Raw genomic sequence first — 16,181 nt, forward strand, 5'->3', positions numbered from 1 at the left:
TACACATGTTCACTATGCTCCACAGTGTCCCATCATCTTGAGCCACTAGGCTTAGTCCAGTGCAATTCATGCAAAAACTGGGCCCACCCCAATTGCACAACAATTGCTGACATAAAACAATACACAAACACCTGGATCTGTTCTACATCCCCACCCATAATCTCACTCCCCCCATTCCATCCCCAGCCTGCATCCTCATGGCACTGTGGTTAGATTTCTTGCCTGCCACTACAGCAGTCTGGGTTTGACTCCCGCCCAGGGCTGAAATAATTTTAGTATCGCTTCCCTGCAGGGTGTTACTCCAACTCTCGTGGGCGGGGAGTTGGGTGTGTGTGTGTGTGTGTGTAAGGTCACAGTATTACCCATAGATCGGTCATATGAGCTCTGAGCTTTGACATTTTTAAATATTTTCTTTTTGTTTGTAGTAAACAAGTCTATCATTGATTCTTGTTGTTGTTGTTGTTGTTGTCGTTCCCTAGACTGTCTGTCCGAGCAGTCCCGTCTCCCCAAGGAAGGCCACAGCCGAAACTGGGTTTTCCCACAAATCCTTTATAGAGTGTATGTTGTGTTGTTTGCGTGCATGATTGTGTATAATGCAGTCTTCCATTATGTGTTGTATGGTATGGGGTGAAGTGTTACATCCTGGGCAGCTGTTCACAACACGGTCGTCCAGCCTCTTCTGGTAGCTTAGAAGTGCTGGGTGGTGACCGCATCGCAGTCTGGCCAAGTGGACTCTGTCCTTACGTGGGAGAGAGGATTCAGAAGGGTGGATATCAGGGGGTCTGGCATGCAGCAGTGTGTTGTCTTTCAGTGTGTTAATGGAGCGGTGAGTGATATGATTATGAATATGTTTCCGGAGGCTGGTATTTGGTGGTTGTGGAGGAAGAGAAGAGAGTATCTGTGTGTAATAAAGGTCTTTGGGTGTAGTTTTAATGTTTCTTGGTGTGTGTGGGTGTTCTGCTATGTAGTGTAGCGGGTGTGATGTGTTTGTGGTGGCTGCAGCAAGTGTTTGTGTGCCTCTCATGTCGAGGTGGTCCTTGACTTTGAGGACTTTTGTTTCATGGTGTAAATGGTCTGTAGGTGTTGTATTTGTGCAGCCTGTAATTGTTTTTAGGGCTTTGTTTTGTATGATTTGAAGGGTGTTGTGGTGTGTCTCACTGAGATTAGGAGCCCATGCAGGACTCTTGTAGATCTCAGCTCCTCCTAGCTCCACCCATCATGTCCACTTGTGTGACACCTGATGTTGATAGAATGTGTTCATAATGGCAACATTGTTTAGCACATAGAAATCCAATGCTCTTTTACTGTCTCCAATAACCCCATCAAGACCATCTCTTTCCCTTCTCATATGATCATTCCTATTATCCATTATTATTGAGTTTTCTCTGTTTTGCCTTATCTACCATCTCTTGCAGCTCTTTATAGAATCTTTCCTTCTTCTCTGCTGGCCTCCCATTTTGAGACACAAGCCTGTACAAGACTAATGCTGTAATTCAAAAGTCTCAAGTATACGTTGTTGTTGTTGTTGTCGTTCCCTAGACTGTCTGTCCGAGCAGTCCCGTCTCCCCAAGGAAAGCCACAGCCGAAACTGGGTTTTTCCACAAATCCTTTATAGAGTGTATGTTGTGTTGTTTGCGTGCATGATTGAGTATAATGCAGTCTTCCATTATGTGTTGTATGGTATGGGGTGAAGTGTTACACCCTGGGCAGCTGTTCACAATGCAGTCATCCAGCCTATAGGTCCTGGAGCTGCAGTGTCTACGTCGTGGGACCACCCCCCAACCCCAAGAGTTGGTGGCCATCAGCTCTACGCAGGTGGCACCAATCCTCAAGTATACGTTGATCATTCTTCCTTCTCTTCATCTTATACCATCCGCTCTTACTATGTTGGGTGCCAGCATGAATGCCACACCATCCTTTTCACCACTATATATCGACTTGTATTGCACTGTTCTCTCGTTGTCACCTTTGAGTCTTGTCTCCCACACCTTAAGAATTTTCACTTTCCACATTTTCATCATCTTTCATGATTTCCTCTTCTGTCTAAGTTTAGAAGTATTTAGTTTTGCCACTCTGACAGTTCCCTGTTCCCATTGAGAAAGTCTGCTGGGGTCCTGAGTTGTTATCTCATGTGCCTTTTACACATGGGGCAATATTTGGGTCTGTCCATGTGTGATATCTTACGTTACTTGAGAAATTAAATTTTCCCTGCCAAATGCAATCCTGTCAATTTGTACCTTCCCAAGACTGCTCCCTGAGGGTCACAGGTCCTCTGATATGAGACTCAAGTATATGTGTTGGGTTGGGACAAGTCCTAACACTTCCACATGTTTAAACAGGATCTTCCAACAGTAGGATATCAACACCTACGACCATGGGAGGAAAAAGGATAAATAATGACAATTTATTGTAAAATAGTCTTTATTATCAATTTATATAAAAAAAGAATTATAAGCAAATATATCTTTTTGCGATTAAACTATGAATAAAATATCCCCAAACCTAAAACCTAAATACTGAGTAGACAACTTAGACTCATCAAAACAAATTTATAACTTATACTCAATGAATTACTATAGAAAAAGAAGAAAAAGAAAAATAAGAAAAAAAAAAAAATGCTTGCCTCGTTTTCATACTTTTCACTAACCAAGTGATAACCTAAATAATAACAAACCAATGTTCACCTAAATTTCAAGGCAACCCATAGTAATAAGAAAATGACGAAGCAAAAGGCAAATAGAATAAGAATATGGTAATTGTGTGAGCCTTTTGACATGATGCCCAGCCTCTTCATTGTTCTTTCTAAAATGTTCCCAGAGTTGGCAAAATCCGTGTCCTGTAGAGAAACAAAACATGAATGTACTGCATTGTAAATGATATACATACATACATTTATCATGGGCTATTTCCTCCTTACATGGGAGGTAGCCAAAGTCAACAGGCATAATTCCACTCCCACCCTTTTCATCCCCACCCATACTAATTTTGTAAAAATTTTGTGTATATGTCTAAATTGTATTTTATATTGTTGAATTCTTCACCCCCTCTCTTCTTCCCTCTCAAATTGGCTTCTCCTGGATGAAGGGTCATCCCTCCATCTCACCCATCACCCTGGGTCAGATGCAATGTAGCAAAACACAGCACATCCAAAGACAGGCCTCTTCATTTAATTGGTGACCCCCCTCTCTATCCCGTCATGGAGAAAAAGAGAAGACTGGGAGAAATCCCTTCAGGCTGCATCAAAATATCATCCACACATAACCATTCCCTAACCCCCTTCATCCCCCACCCACTCCCTTCCATTTGGCCACGCTTAACATACTTCCCACATAATCCACAATTTGTCCCATAATGCTCTTATGTTAACCATCATACACCTTCTCCAAATCTATAAAATCCCAAGACGTCCTTACCTTTTGCCAAAACCTCATAGCTACCTTACTATACATCTTTCTTTCCTAAATCCATATACAGATCTTCCCTAATTATTCTGGAATGTGCGTCATATCGCCCACATTGGTAAACCTGATGCAACTTTTGACAGTGCGACCCCGCTTGACCTGACCTAACCTAATCCAGTGCAATTATGTAATTACACACCACGGGTGACTACCCACGCAGTATATATATCGGCTCCTGCCGCATGTAGTTCTGCCTTACCTTACAATAAAGGAGACGAACTCACCAAAACCTCTTTCTCTTCTCACAGTAGCATCACTACAATGCCTATCAACCCTGTTATATACCTTTTCAAAGTCCATGAAAGCCCCAAAAACTTCACATATATCTATTTCACCTTAAACACTTGCTCTACCCTTCTCCTCTCCTAAACCCACACTGTTCTTCTCCAATTATTCCTTCTGTTCTCCTCCTAATCTTCGATAAAATAACAGTAAAACATATACATTTTACTGTATATGCTAAACATACACAGGTGAAAAGATGAAGGAATACACAGGTAAACAAAAACCACACATTCTTACCATATCATCTAACATTTTGTTCTGATTACGTACTTCCACACCGATATCAATGGTCAACTGCAAAAATAAGAACTACATTAGTTTGCATCTTGTGAGAAAACAAATGCTAAACATGCATTATCGTATATCTAGTTTCTCTTTCTTTTACATTTCCTTATAATTTGCAAAATTTATCAATGCGTACTCCTTATTGTTCTAATTTGTCTAAGTATGCTTGGGTATTCTTAGGAGCTACTTTGTAGTTGCTATGTTGGATTAATATTGTCAGGTCATCTGTTCTGGACCTAGTGTTGGGATATGATTATGAAGAGGTTGAACAGAATAAGTGAGAGTATTGGTCCTTAGAGGACTCCATTGTAGTCTTTGTCAGAGAAATTTAGGTGTTTTGTGTTACTTTGGACTGTTAGCCAATTACAAAGTCTGTTAGCCATTTCTTCTTTTTGTTGTGGATTTGGTCTCTACGATCTTGGTATTTATCATATGGCTTATCATATGGCTAATCATATGGCTTTATCATATGGAAACTTTATCATATGGCTTAGTTATGCCTGTTGCTACCATAACCATTCTTTCTGGTGGTGGTTTCTTGCTGTGGTAGATCAAAGAGTGCTGAGGTTGAAAGGGGAAGTTGGTGGATTAAATTTATTAGGAAAGCCAAGAATGATATGGAGGCATTGTCTCACTGCATTGCATATGACGCGGGCAGTGTGGCAGGAATCAGGGATGACCCTTCATACATAAGGTATTGAGATGGAGGGAATAAATGGATTTTGATGGGTGTGGAGTGGGTAACTTTAACTAGGCCATTCCTCATATAAGGGTAGAAAGTCCTTTCATAAATATATATTAGACACAGGACTGTTAACTACTATCTGACTAATGGCCATAGTCAAGGATAAAAACAAATTAAAGGTGAAATCTAATCATGGCATATTGCATTCATAATAACAACTGTTGCCACAAATTTCTTTGACTGGTAATCCACAGGCCCAGTTACCATTGACAATCCTTAGACTTCCATCCCTTCATATGTACGAGAAGGCCCTCTTGACATGCATATGTATTCATTAGACACAGGACTTTTTGCACTATTGTATTTGGGATGGCTGTGGCCAAGAATAAAAATAAATTTCAAGTGAGACCTAATCATTGCATATTACTTTTACGATAATAACAAGGGACCATTGATGAGTACCTCCTTGTGGTGGTCCTAGAAGATAGACAGTGGAGCTGCCTATTTTCAAAATGCATTGACCATCTCACCTCCATCTGAAAATGGGGCTGACACTCAAGTCTCTGAACTAGACACAAGACCTCTCTCTATCAACTTCAACTGTATTTCCTACATTCTTTCACACATGGAGAGCTAACACCCAGCAACTGTTCCTCTCTTCCTACTACTTTCTGAGAGTGACACGGACACAGTCCCACACTAATACAAGGATAACAGTCCAAATATCCTTCCTTGAGAGACTTGTGAGAAGGCCTGAAGACTAGTTGCCAGCCACTGAGGGGCTGTGAGTTTCCACTCAATGGAACTATTACAATAATTATAATTATGACAACAATTATGATAATTATCATAATATTTGCAGCAACAATTGTTATGATAACGGTAATTATAAATAATGATGATGATTCACACTGTTAAGCTGAATCACCATCATTATCATCAATTATAATTATCACTATAATAACAATTGTTGCTGTAAATGTTAATGACTAGAAACCACCAACCACATAGTAACCCTCATACCTCTTCTCCCCAACAACATAATTATATAAATGTTGGGAAGAAATGTTGGACTTAACTGTGTTGTATTAGAGCACGCATTTTCTACATCCCCAGTTTGAGTAAGGAGAAAGAGAACAATATGCAATGGGTATCTGATGGTTCTCTTTTGAGGGCGATAGAAAAACTGTCAAAATTAATAAAGGGATTGTGGAACCAGTCCAGAAATGGAATGCAAGTCTCTTGGGGTTGTACCTCCGTATGCTGATGGAGGTGTCGATATAATATGAAAATATATGGCAAAGGTCTTTCTGATATCAATCTTGTAAGACCACCACATACAGGTCAAACTACTAATCTTTAATGATTTCATACAAGACAAAATGCTACATATGTACAATACACATATAACAGTGATTTTATATATAAATAAAAGAAATATGTATATATATGTAAAATAATAATAATAATAATAATAAAATAAATTGTTCATTTGAATGCAAAACACTTACCGATTTAAGGGCCTTTACTTTATCTTTAAGTTCTGATGTCATCTGTTCATTATCCTCCTCCAAATATTCCTGATCCCCAGGTGACTGTCCATATTGACCTCTTGGTATGAAGGGGCCCGTCTGAGCTATAAATATAAACACAATGCATGAACTTTGGTAATAAGAAGACACTGTATTCCTAAACAAATGCATCACTTAACCCACTGAGTATAGTGATATCTCAGGAAATTAAAAAGATTATCTGATGCTAACCAGAACAAATAACTTTGATAAATTTTGCCTTAACTTTTGCTAACTGGAAACCCACAGCCCCATAGTAGCAACCAATGACCCTTGGGTCTTTACAGAGATCTCTTTGGGTAAAAACGTTACTGTTGAGTTGTGTATGTGAGGGTCTGTATCTGTCACTGGCTAACAGTAGCAGGAGAATGAGAATGAGCATTAAGAGGAGTAGGAGTAGGAGGAGGAGGAACAGTTCTTCATGTGAAAAAATTGGGACAAGATGTTAAGAGTAATCTTGGGCCCAGTTCAGAAACCTAGTGCTTCCAGACGGGGGTGAAGATGTTGATGAGTTTTGAAAACATGATGCACAGAGAAAACTTCCTCCAACATTCATCTCAATGGATCACCATAACCGAAATAAGTTTAAATCTTACAAAACCTGAAAACAAGAAAATAATAAAAAATCATATATAAAATAAAAAAAATATTTTGTCATCAATAACCAGCACTTCTAGCCATGCACTGTACTAAAGATAATCATTGAGATGATAAAAGAGAGATTTAAGAAGGTTTGCAGAATGGAGGGATGGTAGAGGTCAGAAGTGATCAGCATTAATTTTTGTGTTCAACTCAATTTCTAATCATAAAAGATTGTTGTATGACTGGTCCATAGGAGTGTCACTGTAATATAAAACAAGACACCACCAGACACTGAGAACACTATAAAGACACTGAAAAATATCAAACTATCACCAGAATCATCTAGGTCCAAAAACTATATTAACTCTTGGAACTAGCTTCAAGAATTCCTAGTTGCACAATATCATTCTAACAATCTTAAAAAGAGCATATAAAATCCCCAACCTGAAACCATACAAGCCATTTGAAAATCCATTTTCTTAGAGAACTACATCTTTCCTTCCTACAAAATCAAAACTGATGGAGAGACTGAGCCTGAAAAAGAATAATAATGCACATTACTTTCCTCATCAAATCAACTTTGATTCAAACAAGACCAATTCACCAACACTCTGCTTACAACCTTACCCAACAAATATCAAAGGGTTTCAACAGAGGCACAACTAGACACAACACAAATACATACATATACCAAGGGCTTTTTCCCCCTTACAAAGGAGGTAGCCAAAGTCAAAAGAATAAATTCACTCCCACCCATTTCATCCCCACATATTCCACTCCCATTCACCATCCCTCCCTCCCTCTTTTCTTGGCTCCTCATGGATGACAGATCATCCCTGCATCTTGCCCACTGCCCTGGGTCAGAAACAATGCAGCAAGACACAGCACATCCACAGCAAGGCCACTTTATTAATTAGACAACCCCCTCCATCCCCTCATGCAGAAAAAGAGAAGATGGGAGAAATCCCTCTGAGTTGCATCATAATATAATTCACACATACCCCCACCATCCCCCACCCCATCCCTTCCATACATCATAGCATCATCTATACACAACGATTCTCCACTCACCCCTATCTTCTGTTTTCTCCCTTCCCTCCTCAACAGACATTCCCCTCTTTCCCAATTCCCCTTTTACCCCATCCATCCACCTCATCCATGGTTAGCTGGGACTGGGTTTTCCCACAAATCCTTTATGGAGTGTATATTGTGTTGTTGGCATGCATGATTGTGTATAATGCAGTCTTCCATTATGTGTTGTATGGTATGGGATGAAGTGATGCATCCTGGATAGTTATCTGAGATGTAGTCATCCATTCTCTTCTAATAATTTAGAAGTGCTGAATAGTGGCTGTACCATAGTCCATCAAGGTGGACCTTCTTTTCTTGGGGGAGGAAGGATTCAGAAGGAGAGATATCAGGGGGTCTGGCATGCAGCAATGTGTTGTCTTTCAGTCTGTTATGGATATGTTTCCGGAGGCTGGTATCTGGTGGTTGTGGAGGAAAAGCAGAGAATATCTGTATGTGATATACGTGTTTGGGGGTTGTTTTGATGTTTCCTGGCATGTGTGGATGTTCTGCCACGTAGTGTAGTGGGTGTGTTGTGTTTGTGGAGGCTGCTACAAGGGTCTGTGTGCCTCTCATTTCTAGGTGATCTTTGACTTTGGGGACTTTCATTTCATGATTTGTAATGTTGTGTTGCAGCCAGTAACTGCCTTTTGGACATTGTTTTGTATAGTCTGTAGGGTGTTGTGGTGCATTTTAGTGAAATTAGGGGCCCACAAGGGGCTCACATAATTCATCACCAAGTGATGTATGCTGTCTGTGCTCAACTACAGGCCAGTCATTTTGATGTCAGTTATAGGTAAAATGCTAGAATCCAAATGGGTAAGTGTTACTGACAGATTTTTCCAGGGCTTCATTATTGGGTCCCTTTTTGTTCATTATGTATATAAATGACCTGGGCAATGGGATAATTTGTGAAGTTAGTAAGTTTACAGATGACACTAAAATAGGATGCCAAATTAGATCAGGGGAAGACAGAGGGATACTAATGGAAGATATTAGCAAATTGTTCACAAGGTCAGTAAAATGGCAAATGAACTTCAATATTTCAAAGTACAATGTGTAGGTTTACACAACCCAGAAAGTAGATATAGCTTAGATAACACCTTTTTGGAGAAAAATTAATGTGAGAGAGACTTGGGAGTGCTAGCATGTCCTGATCTTAAATCCAGGAAACAGTGCATTGATAGTAGAAATGGAGTTAACAGAGCATTAGGTTTCATTACTAGGATGGTTACAAATAAAAATGCAGAGGTAATTATCAAACTCAATACGGCATTAGTTAGACCCATCTTTGGCTATGCAGTACAGTTTTGGTCTCTGTCCTATAGAAAGGACATTAATTCATTAGAATCAGTACAGAGAAGAATGACCAAATTGATATACAAGCTCAGAAATTCACCTCACAAGGGCAGGCTTATGCATCCTAATTTACATTATCCAGAAAGATGAAAAGTGCACGGTGGTCTAATATTTGTGTTCAACTGGGGCAAGGGTTTTAACAAGGTTAAAGGAGACATGGGGTGGTGCATGGGAGTGGATTTATGCTTTTTGACTATGGCTACCTCCCTTGTAAGGGGGAAAAAAGTCCTTGGTATATGTAGGTAAAGCAGACAAGGACATTATATCAACACAACAGGGCAGGACTCGTCATAACGGATTTAAATTGGACAGATTTAGGTTTAAAAATTAAATAAACAAGAACTGGTTTACCAAAAGAGTGGTTAACGAATGGAATAGACTTAGTAACCATGTACTGTATGAGCAGTGAAACTAACATTTGCTTTAAGAGGTTAGATAGCTTTATGCATGGGTGTAAGTGGTAATGGACATGGAACTACCTGGTGTAGTCTCCTTCATTCTTACTATAGTGGTAGTTTATTTGTTTTGTCTAAAATATTCCTGCAATTTATTTAACCCATTCAACTCCGATGACAAGATGTCTTGTCATTTGGTCAAATAAAACAAAAAATCATAATAAAACAACAAAATGTTTGATGATCAAACAGCACCAGAAAAATATGACGTCGTCAGTCCTCCTCGAGGAGGACTGATGACATCATATTTTTCTGGTGCTGTTTGATCATCAAACATTTTGTTGTTTTATTATGATTTTTTGTTTTATTTGACCAAATGACAAGACATCTTGTCATCGGAGTTTAATGGGTTAAGTGCATTGAGTTTAGATGTGCATTTTATCTTTATGTTTGTGATGTATTGTTTAAATGACATGGCTGTGTCATATGTTACACCAAGAATTTTGTGTGTAAGTGTGTGTGTGGTATGAGTGTTGTTGACAAAAAGGCATGGTATGTATTTGTGTTCTGCTATCCAATCGATGTGGTGACATTTGGTCTGGGTGGGGTAGTATCTACACAGGGAAGAGACACTGGAACTCCAAGTCTCCTGGTCTAAGAGTGGGTTTACACGGTCTAATGGTCCGTTGAACGTGGTTCGACAGACACGTGTTTAAAGTGACGTGTGAACGGGGTATTTGGGGTTTAACCAATGTGTTCGATAACCAAATACCCCATTCACACATCACTTTAAACACGTGTCTATCAAACTACGTTCGACGAACTGTTAGTGTATAAACCCCTCTTAAGACTAAGGTCTAGGCATTTGAGGGCTTACTGTATGACACATGTCTGACTGTTCATGCATGCAGCAAGGGCAGTGGGTTCTTGAAAAGTTTCATATACAGGTATTTGTCTAATTACATGATATATGCATTCTTTTGGCTGTTGTGCAATTAATAAATGGAGTGTATTCCCCTACCACAGGCATGGGAAGGGGATGAAACACCACCTGTTATGTCAAAAAAGATTTTCTTTCACAAATAAACACAAACAGTAAACCCTCAATATAATGGACGATATGGGAACAGAGGTCTGTTGTTATATCCGAAGATCCGTTATAACCAAGGATCCATTTTATCCAATGGAAATACGGGACAGACCCGTTATATCCCAAAGTTTGTCCGGTATCAGAAATTAGTAGGATTAGATATTACGATAAACCCTCAATATAATGGACGATATGGGGATGGGTCTGTCATTATATCTGAAGATCCATTATAACCAAGGATCCCTCACTATAACGAATGAAAATCCATTATAGCAAGGGTTTGTCCAGTCAGATTTTTTGTCCGTTATATCCGATATCCGGTATACCAAGATCCGTTATATCGAGGGTTTACTGTGCTGCATTATGAATGACGTCTAGGTGCCACAGAGAGTGTGGTGCATCCATACTCGTACAAACACTCATAGAAAATGGTGGGAGGAGTTGTGTGCAAGGAGTGGGAGTGGTTAGTATTCCAGGCAGCCAACTGATGGAGCACAATTTGAAAATGAGGTTGGCTCAGAATGCGTAAAACTGATTTAAAAAACACAATTTGAAATTAATTTCTATTATTACATGGTGTGCTAAAGCAAAAAAAAGCTACCAGAACAGACACAAATAGATAAATACCTGTGCTTTGGTAACATAGTGCATAAGTGGTAGGTTATGTCTGGATGGATTGGCATGGCACATAGTGTTATGAACTTGTTAAACCTGAGTAAAGGATATCTTGTATTGATAAATAAATGTGAATAAGGTGGAAAATATATTACCATATTAGGATTTTCTATACCAGTAACCTATTTATCTATCTATCTATCTATATCTATATATATATAATGTTATGACTGCTAAACCAGATTACAGAGTAGAGGATATCTTGTATTGAAAAAATTAATGTGAAAAAAGTGGAAAATGTCTTACCATATTAGGATACTCTATACCAGCAACCTATCTATCAGGCATGTGAGTAGAGTTTGAATAAAGAGGAAAGTTGCGAGGGGGCAGGTGTGGTAGGGTGAGTCACTTTCAGAAGTGAATTAAATTCTCATGCATTGAATATCAATCCAGAATGGCACAAAATTATTACAAGTAACAGTTATGAGCTTATATAAAAAGAATTCACAGCTTATAAAATAGGTCAAACTGCGAAAAAGCATTCTTACATATACCGAACTTCACAGAAACACAAATTTCACATGCCTGACCTATATACCAAGGACCTTTTCCCCTTATAATAAAGATAACCAGCCAAAGCATGCATCTTTTTTCTTTATCACTGGTATAGTATTATCATTACTAAATTAGTTAAAAAGATATTCTATCTAAAAAACTATGTACAGTTTAGTGTACAGTGCACTACATGTTTTAAAACTTTGACAACAACCTTCTTATGTAAACTAATAAGTTCTGAGATTCTATTGAACACCTAACCACATATTATGTACAGTGAAACAACCCAGTATCACTCTGGGTTCATGTACAGGATTCACTGACCCACAGCATAATTGTCATTATATGTCTCTATACTGTTTTGGCAATATCTAAAGTTTATCAAGGACAGGACTTCTACCTAGTTATGATTGCATAAAATATGTACTTCAGAAATTATACTAGAACAAAAGGCATATTGTATCATCAGAATGGTATGGAGCTATCAGAAAATCATAATGAAAGCAACACCAGCAAGGAAAAAAATTAAATTGCATTAACAGGAACTCATGCTTGCAATAAAAGCTACTTCTATATGACCAACAACACGTTACCTTCAAGTGCGGACTAAACATGGTGATATACCCTTCATCCACATTTACATGTTCTTAAACCCTTTCCATTGTACTACCTTTGGATATTCCTCAAATTTCCTGCCTGCAAAGCAATTCTTAGCATCAACATATAACCCTGATCAGCAACACTAACACCTAATAAGTCTAATATATTGTGTGAACAACTACACATATGTAAGCTGAGACTTGCTATGAACTACTGAAGTAATACAAGAGAGAAATAGATAGGTGTAATCTAAATAGGCCTATTCAACTCTGAAAGAACATTTGACAAAGTACTGTGCTACATAAGAGAAAGCAGTATGTTGAAGATAAAGAAAGTAAATGTTACCAAGGATAGGGCCCTGTAAGAATGTTAGAGAACCATTTTCTCATCCCCAACCTTCAACATCTTCAGAACCTAAGGATACTCTCACTTCCATCTGAAGGAGCTGTCCCCCAGGTCTGCCACATTGTCCCTGGCCAAGATCTTTCTCCACTACAACTATTTTCTTTCCACTGTTTCACATAAGGATTTCTGGCAAGTAGTCACTATTTTCCTTCTCTCATTAGCTAGTGAAACTCAAATATTGTATACACTAATACAATGTTCAAACATTCTGACAGGTTGACATGGGTGGGAAGAGGAAAAGCAGTGTTAATCTGAGTTTATTCCTGACTAGTTTTGTCAATGAGAAAGCTCATTTCTGAAACTAGTCAGACATAAACTCAGATTAAGGTTACTGTATTTCCTCTTTCCACTCACATCACTAATACAATGACTCAATAGGTAAAAGACATGCTTCAAGTAAGAGAAGACACTCCAAAATTGCACTTGCTATTAAGCAGACACTATTGGCTCTTTGAAATATCTCTGATCCATTGGAGAAAGTAACCATGTAGCACTTGAATTTCTGCTGAAAGGTGCAGAAATATTTGAAGAATAAATCATACAGGTAAGGTATACTCAATTTTGGGTGACAAACTTCTTGGGTTTGAGGAAATTCCCTGAAGACACAGACTGGGACAAATTCGTGAGAGCTACTAATACTGATACTGAGAAAAAAGAAATTATATACTTTTGGAACTTGGACATGAACAAACATATGCTGAGGCTTAGTAGAAAGAAAATAAAAAGATTAATAGAAAATGAGCAATAGATATAAATCTCTTGGAAGAGAGTCATGGACCACAAGTAGCAACAACCACTAGACCTCCCAATAAATCACTCGAGGAAGAAATACTGTCATTGTTTGGGTATTGCTAAGGTGGGACAATGTAAGATGTGGTGTTTAGTGTCCTCTGAGTGATGGCTATGTCTGGTATAGTTTGTTTCTATAGCCAGGCCTATTCTGTGCTGCCATATCTTAGTACTGGATGGTGACCTAGTGTACTGCTATGGATTTTACATTTCTTGGGATTAATTTTTCTATGGGGCTGTTATCAGGGTTTCATGGAGCAAAAAAATTTATGCTTAATCCTAGAGTTTGTTTTGTGATCCGAGTATGTATTTATGGGGATGTACCGTGTGGTACAGGTGGCTGATATAGATGTTTGAGTAGTACTGTATGTGGCTAGTGTAGTGTCTCACTCTGTACATATATTCATGCTTGTGCGATGTAATGAGATCGGTGAGTAGGGTTGAGGGCTCTCCTTCAGAACTGTGTTCTTGTAAGTTTCATGTGCTGTTTTATGTGGTGGAGTTCGGTTTGTGTGCAATTACTCAATTAGGTTGATTTTGGTGATTCTGTTATTATTCTCAATACTTTGATTTGTATAATTTGTACAATGTCTGTTCTCTTCATTGCATGAAACCATGCTGTCCAAAATCTATGTTTGCAAGTGATTTTTAGTATATCTGTCCTTGCTAATTTGTACTATCAGATCTTTGTGTAGACTGAATGTTACACATTAAAAAACAAGGCCATGAATTTTTGGATTCTTTTCCAATACATGAATTTGGCCATTCAACCCTACTACTGAGTATTTCTTGAATTAATGGTTGTCTAGAGTGAACAATATTTCTGATTATTCTTGAGAAGAGACCTCTATTCTATTATTTCTAGCCCATTGTAACTGTTGTAGTTTCTCTTAGTGAACTTGGGAGAACAAACAAGTGCCAGGCTGGCCACTTCTTAGGAAACCATGTTGGCCTTTATCTAATTTGAAGTTGTTGTCCAGGTAGTGTGCAACCTTCTTTTTCGTATTATCCTCAGCAATTGTAATTATTATTTCGAACTATGCGTTCTTTTCATTGTCTGCACTTCATCATCCATGTAAATTGATCCATTGCCAAATAAAACTTATTATTATTATTTTAATGATTTAATGTAGGAAGTCCAGACAACTTTGAACTTAAAGTACAGTATCATAAACATAATTTTTGTAGATAAAGGTAACATTTGAACTGCATTAACTTAAAAATTTGACAATGCTAATATTACACCTCTAACCTTACTTGTATAGTTACCAGTATAACAAACATTGTTTCCACTTGTCAAAAATTATATCCGATAACTAACCCACACAGTAAAAGATAATGTAACAGTGACATTACAAACCTACTGGCACCAATTATGTAAACAAACATATTTTTGCTCATTACATTTCCATTTCACACCAATACGTTCTAATTTTCACAACAACTTTAACATAATCCTCTTACCACTGTGTGCACGCCTCATTTTTACGCTGGCTTGTGTATACCACTAATAATCTTCAATATTTCAACTATCTTTGAATGACAACCTCTTGCAGTTTGCCCTGCAATACACGTATTTTCGATACCGCTGTTTACTGTGACGTCAGTACTTGACTGACATTGCATCAGAATTCCTTCAAGTGCACGAACATTAATTAATTCGTACGTAAACATGCAAATGCAGAAATTTTGTATAACTGTGGAACTATGAGGTATCCTAATAAACAGTGACATGTGTACCGGTAAATACGCTATTTTTATTAGCACTCTAGCTCAGCATAGATTTAAAAAACTGCTATCGACACAGGTACCAACAGTATTTTTTCATCGTCATTTTACTTGTTCATAATCTATGTTATATCATATTATTCAACAAAGACCCACTGCGTTGGATAAGAAGAAATGAAGTATACGATATCCATATATTTCGATCACGGACTGTGATCCTCTTCAGGTGGAATACGTATTCCACTGAAGAAGATCACAGTCCGTGATCGAAATATATGGATATCACGTATTCCACTGAAGAGGATCATAGTCCGTGATCGAAATATATGGATATCGTATACTTCATTTCTTCTTATCCAACATAGTGGGTCTATGTTGAATTTTACGAATGTGTTACATTATTTTGTAGATGTCATATGTTACATTATGCTATATCATATTGTATTATATTATATCAAATTATATTCTATCATATATCATATACTACAATATATTACATTATATTATATTACTTTACATTATATTATATTATATTATATTAATTTGTTTTGTAATATATCATAGAAGCGTGGGTGTCTTGCTGCATTGCCTCTGTGGGCGAGATGCAGGGATGCCCCATCATCCAGAAGGAGCCAAGAGCGAGGAAGGAGTGGTGAATGGAAGTGGAGTATGTGGAGATGAAATGGGCGAGAGTGGATTTATGCCTTT

General features: G+C 38.1%; 1 protein-coding gene across 1 annotated transcript; it reads right to left on the bottom strand.

Annotated features, from left to right (window-relative positions):
- Positions 1–2,408: 2,408 nt before the first annotated feature.
- Positions 2,409–15,596, bottom strand: LOC143024999 (BET1 homolog). Its single transcript, XM_076184593.1, has 4 exons — positions 15,210–15,596; positions 6,228–6,352; positions 3,984–4,040; positions 2,409–2,836 (listed from the first exon to the last, which is right to left on the bottom strand). Exons 1-4 carry the CDS (start codon positions 15,226–15,228, stop codon positions 2,681–2,683), a joined length of 357 nt encoding a protein of 118 aa, XP_076040708.1. The 5' UTR covers positions 15,229–15,596; the 3' UTR covers positions 2,409–2,680.
- Positions 15,597–16,181: the final 585 nt, after the last annotated feature.

The sequence above is a fragment of the Oratosquilla oratoria genome, chromosome 4 (genome assembly GCF_046742065.1).
Source record: "Oratosquilla oratoria isolate Oo_2021 chromosome 4, ASM4674206v1, whole genome shotgun sequence".
Taxonomy (NCBI): domain Eukaryota; kingdom Metazoa; phylum Arthropoda; class Malacostraca; order Stomatopoda; family Squillidae; genus Oratosquilla; species Oratosquilla oratoria.

Bases quoted from the DNA above. Each gene is read 5' to 3' on its own strand.
- LOC143024999 (XM_076184593.1), bottom strand. The intron at 4,041-6,227 runs GTAAGTGTTTTG...TTATTTTTGCAG, and splicing joins AAGTAAAGGCCCTTAAATCG to TTGACCATTGATATCGGTGT. The intron at 2,837-3,983 runs GTAAGAATGTGT...GTTTCTCTACAG, and splicing joins ACAAAATGTTAGATGATATG to GACACGGATTTTGCCAACTC.